Here is a 15179-nt window from a genome sequence, read left to right as displayed (position 1 = left end):
GAGGATTCCTGCATCCAACACTGGATCAAGTTTGTAGAGCCAATTTCCCTTAGAGACTCCTTTGAGGCCATTGCGGATTAAAGCCATTTCAGTCGTAAATTTCTGTTGTTGTGCATATTGAAGAATAGCTTGTTCTGCCTTTGCCAAGTCTTCTGGAGTGAGATTTCCTTTCTTCAAAGTGGTCTTAAATCTTTCCATTCTTATCTCCACTTCTTTCTGACCTTCCGGATCATTCTTATTCAAACCTGCAGCAAGCAACTCTTTCCTCTTCTGTGCCAACAACACCAAGACCTCTTTCATCTTTAAAAGCCAGGCTACAGAGATTTTAAGTTTTGCCCAAGACGAGAAGTAGAGGATAAAATAGCTGGTAGGATTTTGTAATTCTCTCACAATGGCATTCATTGTCAGGTCCCTTTTGACCTCTGGGTCATCTGCAGAAATTACACTGTACTCCACATCCAGTTTAGGCCATTCCTTTTCTGACTCATAGAGAAATTCTGGCCCTTTTATCCATCTCCTACATTTGAGGAGATCCCCAGCTCTCATACCTCTGGATGCGTCATCTGCAGGATTCTCCTTAGAAGAAACGTATCTCCACTGATTCACATCTGTTGCTTCCCGAATAACAGCAATTCTGTTTGCAACAAAAGTATTGAATCTTCTGGTTTCATTGGAGATGTATTTCAGTACTGTTGTGCTATCAGTCCAAAAAACTGATTTTTCCAACCTGACTTGCAGCTCCTTTTGCAGAAGCCTGTCCACCCGAACTGCAAGAACTGCAGCCGTCAATTCCAACCTGGGAATTGTAGTTTGCTTGAGAGGAGCAACTCTAGCCTTTCCCAGGATAAAAGCAACATGCGTGACGTTATTCTTTTCCAACTTTAAATATGACACCGTTCCATACCCATCTTGACTTGCATCAGAAAAATGATGAAGTTGTGCCTGGTCTTCCAAAGCAATTTGGTTTAATGCAACGTTCCACTTTAAACTTTGAAATCAGCTGGAGATCCTCCAGCCAATCACGCCACCGCTGGGAAAGAGAGTGGGGAATAACTTCATCCCACTTCAAATTTTGTCGGCAAAGCTCTTGTAGCAACAGTTTAGCTGGCATACTGAAGGGAGACAAGATTCCCAAAGGATCATACAGTGAGCTGACCACAGACAAAATGCCCCTTCTGGTTGTTGGACGGTCCTGCAGGGAGGTTCTGAACTGGAACTTGTCTGTTGCTATGCACCACTGTAAACCCAGTGCTCTCTCAACTGGAAGTTGATCTGTGTCCAAATCCAGATCCTTAATTTCCTTTGCTCTTCTTTCCTCTGGGATTGACATGAGCACTGTGCGACTGTTGCTGATCCATTTTGAAAGCTTAAATCCTCCTTTAGCGCAGATATCTGTCAGCCTCTTCACCATGTGCACTGCCTCCTCTTCTGAAGCAACAGATTTCAAACAATCATCCACATAAAAGTTTCTTTTGACTGTATCAACCACTTCAGCTGGAAACTGTTGTGCATTATCATCTGCAGTTCTCTGTAGAGCATAATTTGCACAACTTGGCGAAGATACAGCTCCAAACAAATGCACTTTCATCCTGCATTCCTGTGCAGACCTTGAAGTGTTGCCATTTTGCCACCACAGGAAACGGAGAAAGTTGACATGTTTTTCTGAGACGTGCACTTGGTGAAACATGGAATCAATGTCCGCCATTAATGCAACAGGCTCTTGTCTAAATCTGATCAGAACCCCAACCAGCGAGTTTGTGAGATCAGGTCCCTGTAGAAGCTGACTGTTCAATGATGCTCCTTTATAAGTTGTTCCACAGTCAAATACAACTCTTAATTTGCCCTTTGTGGGATGATACACTCCATGATGAGGGATGTACCACACCTTTCCATCATCTTTGTGCAACTCATCTACAGGCACAAACTCGGCATATCCTCGTTCAAGCATGTTGTTTACACATTTAGTGTATTCATCCTTATAATGAGTATCCTTTTCAAATCTCCGTCTGAGACTCTGGAGACGCTGCTCCGCGACACAGAGGTTATTTGGCAAACTGGAACCTTCTCTCCTGAAAGGCAAATCAATGTGATAATGATTTCCAATAAGCTTTATTGAACTACTAACAATATCCATGAAACACAGATCTTCTCTAGACATTTCAGTCTGCTCCGCTGATGATCTTTCATTAAAATCATGATTGTACTGTTTAATCAACATGTCTTCAAGACGCTCAACGGAAATCCTATTGGCTGTTACAGCAGTGCAGTTGGTTTTATTTCCACTGTTACTTCCAGTGCGCAGGGGACCATTTATGACCCAGCCAACTTTTGTTTTTACAGCATAAGGTCCACCTCCCACACTGTTTATCACCTTCCATGGCTCCAAAACATTGGAAGCATCAGTGCCTATCAGTAGTTCCACATCTGCATTAACGTTGTACAGTTTAACAGGTTTAAGATGAGGCCACTGATCGATGTCGCTTTGCTGGGGAATATTAACTGTAGAAACTGGCATAGTCTTTTGAGTCAAAACATCTGGCAATGGCATGAAATCATTTGCTTCCAAACCAGACACTTCCAAACCAGACAGAACTTGTGTACTAACAATCCTATCTTGACTCATTGTTCTCAAAAAGATATTGGTCTTTTTACCTTTTACATTCAGCCTTTTTGCCAAAGTTTCTGTACAGAATGTACCTGAACTTCCAGGATCCAAAAACGCATAAGTTTGCACAATTTTATTACTCTTTTGGCTCTTAACTTGAACTGGAACTATAGAAAAAATTGCATCAACTTCATGACCAGCCCCAATATACCCACATGTCTGAGTGGTTGCAGTTGAAAAGTTGACATTAGAGTTTGTCCTCTGTTGAGTTTGTTCCGAAGACGCACCTGGATCCTTTCGCTCTATATGAAGAACCCCTGGGTGCCTTTGGTGACACACGTCGCAATCCAAACGACTCCTACAGTCTTTGCTTGTGTGACCAACTTTTAAACAACCAAAACAAATTCCCCTTTCCTTGATAAAAGTCAACTTATCCTGATGCGTTTTAGCTTTAAACTGCTTACAATTCTCTAGTAAATGGTTGCTGTGTGAACAAAACAAACAACTACGCAGAACAACGGAAGTTGTTCTGCTTCCAGTTGATTGAGCTTTGATTCCTGGCACTGTACTGACATTAGTGGCAAAACTACTTCCTTTTCTCCTTTGCTTGGTAGAACTTGAAGCTTTAAAGCTGCTTCCAGATTGTGAGTCTTGGATGTTGCCAAACACTGGATCTGATGCTACTTTTACCTGTTTTATTATAAAGGCAACCAGATCAGTGAACACTGCTCTGTAACCATTTTGTTCCTGCAGTTCATAGGCAACAACTCTCCATTTTTCCCTCAATTTGTATGGAAGTTTCATAACAACCATTCTCATATTTGAGGGCAAATCCAACTCCTTCATATAAACAACTTGCTGCATTAGATTCGAACATCCTTGAAGAAAAAGAGAGAATGACTGTAGACCTTTCACATCCTCACTTTTAATAGGTACCCAACTCACAATCCTCTCCATATATGCAGAGGCAATTTTATTTTCGTTCCCAAAATGTTCTTCAAGAAGATCTTTAGCTGTGGAATAGCCCTGCTCAGGAGGTAAATGCTGACAACTATGCACCAAATCTCTAGGCTGCCCCCTAGTGAACTGCTCTAAAAAATGCAGACAGTCGCTCCAGTTATCAGTTTTAACTTCCACTCCATTTTCAAAGGCATTCATAAATGATCTGTACTGTAAAGGGTCTCCATCAAACACAGGGATGTTTCTGGCGGGGAGGACAGAAGATAAGTTTTGTTTTACAAGCAAAGTAGTGATGTCATTTTGTTTTTGCATAATATTTACAATCTCCTTCGTGCAGTTCCCAGTCAAAGTAGGAGACTGAGGCTGTGTTTGCTGCGTCACTTGAGCTGAATCATCAACCTGATGTTGGGTTTGACTTTGTCTAGGTACGATTACTTGTGATTCAGATGCAGAATTTATACCAGAGTAATCTCTTGATGTTGGAACAAATGTATCGGCACAGGGATTTAAACTAGGCGCTTCTTGTACGTGCCCTCTTTCAAAATAAGAGTTCATTCCATCAGAATGCTCAGAGCTACAAACTGAATTTATTTTTAAGACACGAAGCTTTGCATTAGTGACTGCCAGCTCTGTTTCCAAGGATAATGTCTCCTTTTCTTTTCTCAGTTTTTCCTCTTGCGCTTCGATAGAATGTTTTTTCTTTAATGCAGCCAGTCGCTCCATGAGCGCTGCCTTGTCAGCCGCAGCTTTAATGCATGCGGAAGATGTTGATGAAATTCGACTTTGCTGTGACAAGGTTTTTGAAGGTGGTTTTACACTTGAGATATTAGAGACACTGTCTTCAGGTTTTATTTCATCCAAACTTTCAACAGCTTTATCATTGCGAACAGTATTGTTGCCTCCTGCAACCAAACCTTTACTTTGTCCATAAAAACAGAGAATGCTGTCACCTTCGACTGAAAATGTGCAACTTGCCTTTTCACTTCATCTTCTGGCAGTGGCAAACTTAAAAAGGATTCTTGCAAAGCGTTTGCATCTTGATAGCATTTAATAAACTTCCCAAATTCAGAAGACACTTCCTTAACGTTTTCATGTGAGGTCATTAAAGCGGAAATTTTCCCCATGTACTTAGATGCTTGCTTACACATTGAACTGCGCTTTTCTTGGCATGTCTTTATATACAAATCCAAACCTTTTGGCGTAAATTTAACGCTTCTTTTCTCTGCTTGCATCTCAGTGTCATCCTCTCGTTTACTCTTAATATCCGACATTTTTATTGTCCTCTTGGATTATTTCAAACTTTATAAAGATGCACAGCACACTGAGAGTCCATAGCCTAAAGTACAAACATGACATCCATTTACCTGCCTTTTGCAGCGGACAAACATTTCCACAGAGTGCGTTGGCATGTTTCAATTAGCGATCCAATTTTGCACCAATTTAGTACGTCAAAACTCAGTTCATCAGTCTTTGTAGTGAAATTATGTCTTTAAACTCCAATAGCTTCACCGTTTTCCTTTACGGCTTAAACAATATTATCACTCACCAGCTTTGATGAACGAGTGACATGTTGATCCAGGCCTCAACATCAAATCCGTCTGGATTACTCACCAGACGATCCAATACCTTTTATTCGAGTTCGACGGTGATCCTTGAAATCCTTATATCCATTAATGAAGAATTATTCCTTTGTCCACGGGAAGGTTTTTTACTTTGTGTAGTGGCAATTCCTTTACTTTTGAATGATCAAACGTCCCACAACTTAAAGTCCACAAGCCACTGCTGCACTGAGGTAATATTTCGTACGCAGGCAAAAGAAGTCCATTGTCCAAACCTTTTAGTTGAGAGTTTTGGTTTATTTATCCATTTGGCAAGCAATAACAAGATCCTTCCTACTGCTTCTCCTGCTCTGGTAAAAAACCATAGGCCCACCCCCAAATGCATGCTGGTCCTATACCAGTCTCTTTATTTATAGAAACAAAATGGCCCTACAGCTCTTACTGACTAATTTAACAAAATAACAACAAACAAAACAAATCATTTAAAACAAAATATTAACCAACAAATAAACCCCAAAATATAAATAAACTAACAAACTTTAACTAATTTCAAAATAATAAAAAATAAAGAACAAATAGCTCCAACATTAATAAAGAAGTTATTGTTTTGTACTGTATTGTATACTACCACTTCCCAAACTAAATGTCTTTAAACTCAAAAAGCAAAACAAAAAAAGAGCTGTACATTGAATAAGATCCAGAAATGTCTTCTCGTTGAAATAAGTTCGTAATTAAAAACCCACAACTACAGGTGATGAAGCCATGAAACTGTTCACAATGAATTGGGTTTACACACACACACACACACACACACACACACACACACACACACACACACACACACACACACACACACACCAACAACTACTACTACTACTACTTTTACTACTACTACAAACAGTAGTTAATTGTAAGCTCCTGAGAATAAAAAGGTTTTGAGTTTGTTCTGTTTCTGTAATAATTGCTGCCATCTCCCTAAGTGACCACACGGTGGTGATAAAACACCAAGACTGACTCAAATCATGATGTGATTCATCTTTTAATGCATCGCAAGAATCAGAGATGGTAGAAAACTTTTTTCTTTTTCGTTTTGTAATAATTTATCTCTTATTTATTTATTTATTTATTTATTTTGTTCCATTCAAATAAGCACACACACACAAACACACACACAGTATATGTCTATGCATACAGAGGCACCCTGCTACACTGGTTACACCCAGAGGCTTGCCTGACCGCCCAACATTATTCCAAGGCAAGCCTCAGTCTGACTGGAGACTGGTTGTGAGAACTGGATACCAGTGCCACCCAAAAATCTTAACAGGGATTTTCTAAAAGGCCTTTGAGCTGCATTTTTATTTGTCTGCTGATAAAACAGAACTAAATTTGGGAGCAACCAAATTAAAAAAAAAAAAGGGTAAACAGGCAGAAGTGGAAATGAGTTTCTAAAAATAAGTTAATGTTACTGTTTATGTCATTTAGACTGATTACTAAGTATTTTTTTATGTTTTGTATTTACTAGATTGAACGCAGACTGAAACTTGTATTTCCCAGGACACACTGCCCCATTAAAATGTCAAAATGGAATCCTTTATTTAGTGAAAACCAGCAAGCTTAAAACTCTTGTCATTTTGGACTTTTGATCCATCTCTTCCCCTCCATGCTTTTTGAAAAGGATTTATATGCTGTCATAAATGCAAATCAATAGATTAGAGGTCCTTTCTGCATCATGCTGTTAGACTGTGACACCATGTCTTTGTAACTATGTTTTAAATTACTGGCCTACACACTGACTCTATACCTAATTTGGTAGTGGATCTTAAAAGTTGCTGAATAAAGCTGACAGTATTTTTCTTCATCAGCATGTTAGACAATTACTCACGATTAGGTTTAAGAATTAATATTACTGTCCCGTTAAAATAACTAAGATAGATGTTCTTATCACCTGGTTTATACATTTGTATTTGGTAATTTGAGTCAAACACTGATAAGATTTTTAATAAATGAAAACTTCATATGTTGAAATCCGTAAGTTGTGCTCTTTACATAATGTTAAAGTGTTTGTATCTCTTAGTTTACAGTCTCATGCGTCCAAACATTATGAAGATGGTGTGACCGACATCCCCAAATTTGTGTGTGAAGTTCAAACTATTATTTCACATGCAATACACAGAGAAAGAGTGTTTTAATGTTGCTCTTTAACTTATACCAGCTTCTGCATGTTTCATGGTGTTACATTACAAACCTCTGTACATAACATGATGTTTAGACACTTGTCAGGTTATTCAGTGTAGTTAAGTATTTCAGTTTTGAGGTCATTTATAGATTTGCTCTGCAGCAATACTTTGGTCATGTAGGTAATCTATTGTAATGGGTTAAAACACACACACACACACACACACACACACACACACACAAAACCCCGTTCAGCTATCTTAGTGAGGACCTTCATTGACATAATGGTTTCCCCAGCCCCTTACCCTAACCCTAACCACAACCTAATTATAACCCTGACCCTAAAACCACATTTTGAGCCTCAAAAAGGCCTTCAAACTTGTGAGGACACAGACAAAGGTCCTGTTGGTTCTCATAAGTATAGTAGAATGCAGATTTCGGTCCTCACAAAGATAGCTAGACAGGAACACACACACACAAGACCCTGTTGCATCTATGCAGGATATAAAATGTTTAGAATAAGGTCTCTACTAGCTGCAGACTTGTAGAAATGATCGTGAAATAGTGTATTATAACATTCAGTGAGTACTGTAATCTGAAAACACGACCTTTAGCCTGTATGAGTTTTCCTTTGCCACTTTTCCTAAAAGCTAAGACCCCACTGACATTATAAGCTACGCCCCTGCGCTGGATCATAGTACCATCTGCCTTGCTGTTGGCTCTCTCTTTGAAGACAGCTCATGTTTATTAGTCGTCCTCTTATGTTTGAGTCTGTTGTTAGGGAACGACAAACTTGCGCATGCCCAGTTGCCCTCCCTCCAGGAGCTAATGAATATTTAACAACACTCGCGCTTTGATTGGACCGAGTTTCCCGTGTTGTGTTTAGAGTCGGGCTGTTTGGGCACTGCTCCTCCGTAAATTGACCATCCGGCTCGTTGTCTGAGGACTGCTGTGCTTCTGTCAGTGGAGGACTCACATCTGACTGAACAACAATGGACGGAGGGCACCGCTAAGGAGCCGCATCCATGCTGTCTGGAGTTTACCGGGAATAACTTGTGTATATTTTGGATTTGGTCGCTTGGTTTTAGGTTAAACAAGTCAGACCTTGTTTTAAACAGCGTGAACTTCCCCGAGGTTCGCTCAGACACTGGATCGCAGGGAATACGACATCGAAGACTGCGACTGTTGTGAGGACAGAGGATGGTAAGCGGTGTTTACACTGGCTGAGATAGTAGGGCACTATTTGTTTAATATAGTCATCATAATCCAAATATTTGCCACGGAGCGGCGGTTCCTTTTTCTAGTCTGCTTATAAAAGTTGTCTCGGGTGTTAAACGTGTTTATTTTAAATATTAATTGAAAGTTTTCTTAAGTAATATTAACGAAATTCGAACTGATAACTCACATGTCCGTAAATATAGCTCACAGATTGCTTCACTGGAGGCTTTTAACAGAAAAATCTTTTAAACCACAATCGCTGCTTTATTAATCTTTGATCCCTGACGAGTGTAACATATCCTATGATAAGAAGCGGCAACCTTGGCTGTTTCAGGCAGACTTATAGTTTTTACTGCCTGTGGTGAAAGTAGTCAGAAAGCACTGATAAATTAGGTTCAGTCTCTTTTGTTAGAAAACCGGTTAGCCTTGGAGGACAATGTGTCAGGTGGAGTGGAGTGTGTACTGTGTGCACCTTACTTTGTATCGCTGCATCACAGAGAGGCAGGTTTTTCCTGGTTTCTAAATGCCAGGTCGGCAGAAAACACACCTAAAGAGAAGTTATGGGAGATATTGTATGTTTTGCATATTGGAAACATTTCCTCAACCCTGTCCTCTTAATAAAACAGCTGATACAGACTTTTAGCACATTTCCACTTAATGATATGGCTGCATCATTGATGTTGGAGACATAATGTTTATATGAAGGGGGGTTGCAATATTTTTTTTGTGGCTTGTATATAGAAATATCCTGAAAGGCAACTGAAAAACGTACCCACCATTCAACTTAGGAACCTCTTCCACGTGTCTGTACAGTACCTCAGACTGTAAACATGCTTTGTCCATTTAAAACAGGTAGACCTGAAAGCTGTTTGCATTCTTCGATTCCTAGGTGATGCATTAAAACCTGTCGGTTTGGTTGAGATAATATCCAGTCAGCACAACATATGTAATCCTGCAGCATTTAACTCAGCTTTTGTAGACATTGTTGACACTCACACACTCTTGCTAAAGCTTTTTACAAGAGGTTAAGAAGAGTATCAGTTCGTGCAGAGAAAATAGTCTGTCACTGTATCTGTCTAGAATAGCAGACACCAGCATCGCTCAGTGGTTCCTTCTCTGCCAGATGCTGAATAGCAAGTCGGCATGAGAGCAGCTGGTTTGCATTAGTCTCTCCAGCAGGGAGGTGCATACTTCATCTCAGAGCTGGTGCTCCATTTTCAAACCCATCACTGCTTTAGAGACTTGCTCTGGAATTCAAGCCCTGTCCCTGAAAACAGGATGAACACCCGTTCTGTGGACCTGGGGAACTCGTTAGTCTTGTCGCTGCAGTGCAGTGTGCACACACACTCCTCAATCGGTTCCATACGTCTTTGTTACGGAGCCAAGTTTTCCCCACTTTGCTGTTTGGCCTGATGGACCCCATGAGTGCTGACTCATTCTACTGTTGCACTTGCTGTAAATCAGTGAGGACACGAGAAGCTTATAAATCGCTTATAAATGTGTCAAACACATTGTAAACACAAGTTGTCAACTACCAAAAAGTTTTTGAGCTTTCTTCTATTTTGCCCAAGTGTCAAATCTGGTTTTACTTCACTCTGCAACTGCAGAGTCTCTTTTTTTGATAAGAAATTAAGCATTTCCATTACTGCTACTGTTTATTATTATAAATGATTGCAATCAGATGGACTATTTTTTTATCCCTTTCTTTGGATTTGTTGGTCGTGAACACATTCTGTGATGATATGATATTTTATTACATCTTCTCATTTGGACAAAATATCTTTACTAAAGCTAAAGTTGGAGTCAAATGAAGATGATTTCCCAAACATGAAATTGCTGGACTTCCTGCACAGAATGTGGCTGGATCACTGGGACCTTGGCTGTTATAATAATCTTTATTTCTTTATTGCAGTATGGATGCTATAAAAAATGTTTAGGACACACAACAAAGGCAGGATGAGACTTTTGGTTTTGATTTAGGGGAAAAAAGGAGGGACTTCAGACGTCCACACAACACGAGTGGAGGCTGAGAATTATTTCCACAGAAAAGGTTTGATGAGTGACCTTTCACAAAAGAAGCATATTTTAATAGTCGTGACTTCATAGTAAGTGATATAGTGATGGGACATTGGGTATTTTTGTAACTATGAAGCATGATTCAGTGGAAGTGGTTAGGTGGGGAACAGTTAAGCAGTGTTTTTTTTTGTCTCTGTGTTTATTTATTGTGTTCCCTTCATCCGAAATTCCCCAGTAACTGCACAATTTGGCTCTGGCCTTGTTTTTAAAACACTTAAATCTCTGCCTGCTCTGCTGTAGTTCGGCTTCAGTCCTCAGCCACAGTGCTTTCAGTGATGCAGAGAGGATTCAGCTGCTTCAGCTGATCGCCAAAGGTCATGCCCCAGAGCGAGCGTTCAGTGGCACAGTTTCTCTGAGATTGATAGTAACTCTTTTCAGTGTGACTTGTAATTAAACAGCTGAAATATTTTTATTGAGTCATCACATATTATCATTGCATTTTTATTAGCTCATGTCAGTGGAGCTTGTCGGTCAGTGTCATTGGGCTGGCCAATCACTTTATACCAGACTGAAATATCAGGAATAATTTGATGACTTTTTAAAAATCTCTCAATTACTTTTAGGTCAAATGTGTCTGATGGATCATACATTTCATAAACAATGATATTCAGCTCTAACTAAAGACTTTTTTTATTTAGCAGATGTTAGCATATTAACAAACTTAACTAACAAACTGCACCTGCATCGATCAGCATTTTGACAATGTTAGGCCTAAGGATTTAGCTCGCTGCAGCGCTGTGTGCAATAAGCCTCACAGGGCATTTGTCATGAATTCTGAACTTGTAAGCTTAGCTGTTTATTTCAGTTTGAGTTTCAAATGGAAGCAATGGCTTTCTCATGTATCAGTTGTCTTTGGTGTCCAATGGAAAAGCTGTAGTTTATCTGGCTTAGATCCTTCTTTCCAGCTCAGTAACACAACCAGCCTCTCTTCCCTTTTGCAGGTAATCTGTTCATAGAGTAAAGGATAAATTAACTTCCTTATAAATGCTCTTACTGTGTCAGCATTATCCTGTAGGCATGCTTCGTGCTAGATGTTTGTTTATTCTCCTTGTTCTTTTACCCTGAACGAAGCAGTGTCCTATTATACCTGCCTATTTGCATGTATGGCTTACCTCATCGCAAACCAGGAACAAGGTCAGACTCATGCAAGTGCTCTTAAGCTCCCATCATCCCATGCCAGCCAGCACTCAGCCACCAAATCGCCTTTAACTCCACCCTTCATTTGTCTTGATGCTGCTGTAGGAAATTTGGCTTGTTAGTTACTGTTTAGCCCGATTTGCTCACAATGAAACTGTGCTGGCACAGAAAATGAAAATGTATGTGTTTTTGTGTTTTTCAAGAAGCTTGATACTCCCTCTGACACATTAGTTATTGTTAGTGAGTTTGCTTTTGTTGCTGCTGGCTAATAGTTAAGCTAATAACAACAAGGAATACGGACGTGAGTCGAAACCAGACACAACCTGAAATTTCTGCATTTATTAATCGATTGATTTGAAAAAAAAAGTTAAAGAAACCCACACAGTTAATTAAAAGGGGACCTTGTAACCTTCCTTTGGTTTCCTATCAGTCCAAAGAAATGCTTGATCGGTAGGTGTGGGTATGTCTTAGCCCTGCAATCGACTGGCAACCCCACCTCTCGTCCGCTGTCATAATCTTTCATTCATCTTTGAACAGCTGATAGGAAAAGTGCACTGGGTAAGATGGAGCAGGTTCTCTATTTGTGGATTAAGATATATGGGAAAAAAATCACACAGCTGTAGACAGTGATCAAGGAGGAACAAGAACTTAGTACAAGCTTTTAATACAAGGCTTGTCAGCTTTTCTATAATAGACATAAACAAACTGACTGGAAACAAAGTCAGAATTAGCTGGTTTGAATTAGCTGTCTTTTCTGGCACATATCCTGTGGCAGGCCTGAGTCACTGTGGAATCACCCACTGACTTAAGTGTCCAAACACTATAGTATTGAACTTGATGATCATTTATAAACACTAGTTCAGTCAGGGCTGTTATAATCGAAAGAAGCATGGAAGTTGGATACAGCAGGAAACGGTGGGACTGGATTGAAGGTGGGCTGCAAAGTAGCTTGCAAAGCTTTGCCTCAAATTGAAATGGCACAAGAGGAAAAGTTATTTACTCGGTCCCTCTGGCCCTGCTGCACATCCTTTTCTGTTGTCGTACCATAAACCAATCAGCTGTCATTTCTCATGAGTCGTGCATCAATCTAACCCCCCAAACACAACCCAGTCATGGCAGTTTTTAGTGTTTTATTTTGAAAAGGCAATTTACTAGGGTCCAGACTTCCTTATACCTTGTTTCAGTCAGCAGCAAAATTTAGTCAAACGCAGCAGGTATTACGAACCACTGCAGTCCAGCGTTCTGTTAATCATAAACTGGGAAGCAGCGCAGTAACTTTCTGAACTAAACAAGCCTGAGTTAAACCTACGAGTCATTAGTTGTCTTCTCCATGAGTTCACTTTTATGGAGTCAGCATCATTAAAATCACATTCATAATTTACATGCATGACACTTCCGAAACTGTAGGAGACAAATCGTGTTTATTTCAGCATGAAAGCACAGGGATGATTAATTAATTAATTTTAAATCTTATTCTTTCCTAATGCAGAGTTGCTTCAAATAGTCCAGCTACTCATTTTATTGCAACACTGTATCAAGTACAGTTTTGGGCTGCAGTAAATTAATTAAGGTAATGCTGTGTTTGGTTGGTTTAGTTTTTTTTTTTTTGTTGTTTGTTTGTTTGTTTTTGTTTGTTTTTTACAACTTAAGTTTTCCAGCAGCTGAAGTCTATTTCAAGTTCAGATTTTTAATAGACACAAAAAAGCAGAAGCAGTACCTCTAAAGTCCAACTGCTCTGATTCATCTGGAACTGATCTCAGTGACCTTGGCTTTACTAATTTCCTTCTTTCCTGGCAGTCGTTTGATAATGTCAGTTGCAACTGTAGCTTCTTAAAGGATTTTTCTGTTCACAGTGCACTATGAAACGCTGGATTCGTTGTTATTATTATTATTATTATTATTATTATTATTATGTAATCAAAAACAAAGCCATTTTTGGCAAATTACCGTAACAAACAACTTTAAGGTTTCTTCCCTCAATGCCAGACTGACTCTTACCTTCTAAGAAGAGGAGACAGCTTTGAATAATTAGTTGGAGCAGAAGGTAACGCGGAAAGCTGGGATGGGTTTTAACATGTATTTTTGTGTGCTCAGTTTAGCTTGACTGTAGTTTGGATTTCACTGATTTGAGGCCCTATTGTGGCACTGGCATGGCTATGAATTGGTTTCCACTGCAGATAGTTTGTTTATGTTTAACTGAAACTGCTTTAAAAAGGAAAACGCAGCACTTGGTGACATGCCTCTTCAGCAGACTTCCACCCTGAACCACATTGTCTTTGATGTTGTGTTTTTATTAGCAACCTTATTGCTATTGTCATCCGTTTAGGAGACTAATGTTTAAAGTATCCATTCACTCATGATCATTATACCGTCTTTATATGGGAGGGGCAGCATTCAGCCCAGCCCTGCAGGCATAGCATATTAACGTCATCGCAGCCAGTCGGTGCTCATGTTTCCAAATCCTCACCGAAGAATAGATTCCTTTTATTATTCCTTTGTAGAAGCTCAGATCCATAACAACAGTGTGAGAAGTCTAAGCATGGAAACTCCGGGCAGGCTTGTTGTTTGCATTATTTATGATGGTGTCCCAGTTACATCCAAGTGACCGCTGTCATCCTTGAAGTTGTGAAGTGGAAAGATGTCAAGAGAACCCACAGTCTCTGCTCAACAATCTTCTACAGACAAAAATATGGAGCTGCTAATATGTGGAGCAGCTGGTTTCAGCAGGTGTAGAGTGGAAACTGGTGTTTTCCTTTCCTCCTTTCCAGGTGAGGAACAGTCAAATCCAGTCTGTGATCCATGACTGTCAGATGGAAAAGCATGTCATTCCCAGTACAATACACCTATATTCACAAGAAGCTGTTCCTACACACTCTGCACGACTCTATTTTTAGTATCCTAATATTTATATTTAGTATTTGTTGTGCTATTTTTAGTACATTTCTGATTTACATTTTACTGGAAATACCTGGCTGGAAAAAGACGTTAAAGTTAAAGATCGCTGTCTGCTGCTAGTGTTAAATATGTGAGTTTGGAGGCTATATATTTCTCAGTATGATCAGAAGTCATATTTCCTCTCGGTCTGTATGCAGGTGTTGTGACAGATTGCCTCCTTTCGTCATCCTTTTTTGTGTCGAGCCAAATGTGACTGCATGTTGTTGCAGTGCTACAATATGTGGTTTTGCAGTGATGCAAGATTGAATTTTACCTTCATAGTTATAAAAATATATTTTTAGGAGGTTAAACTGGTCAGCAAGCATTTCGCTACTGGGATCTAGCACGTCCCCTTTTGTTTGTTTGTTGTTTTTAAGTAATAATGGTCATGAAAAATGTGAAGGAAGGTGTTTTTGTTGATCCTGAAATCTGTGAAGTGATGCTCGACAGTGAGCTTGAAAGTAAACTGAAGCCTGTCTGAATCAGCAGCACGGGAAGCATTCGTGCAGGTTGTC

At 39.7% G+C, this 15179-nt stretch overlaps 1 protein-coding gene across 3 annotated transcripts in view; it reads left to right on the top strand.

The window, feature by feature from the left end:
• The first annotated feature begins 8091 nt into the window (after positions 1-8091).
• Positions 8092-15179, top strand: part of myo1ea (myosin IEa) — a 49711-nt gene continuing 42623 nt past the window's right edge. The window contains exon 1 of one of the 3 annotated variants that reach the window (XM_082527589.1): positions 8092-8502. In XM_082527589.1, the coding sequence (XP_082383715.1) occupies positions 8500-8502 (3 nt within the window). In that variant the 5' untranslated portion in view covers positions 8092-8499. The remainder of the gene's footprint in view (positions 8503-15179) is intronic. The other 2 variants (XM_082527590.1, XM_082527591.1) reach the window with 2 other exon arrangements.

Source organism: Aulonocara stuartgranti (genome assembly GCF_965226115.1).
Source record: "Aulonocara stuartgranti genome assembly, chromosome: 1".
NCBI classification, from domain to species: Eukaryota; Metazoa; Chordata; class Actinopteri; order Cichliformes; family Cichlidae; genus Aulonocara; species Aulonocara stuartgranti.
This window is presented reverse-complemented; position numbering and strand designations above follow the sequence as displayed.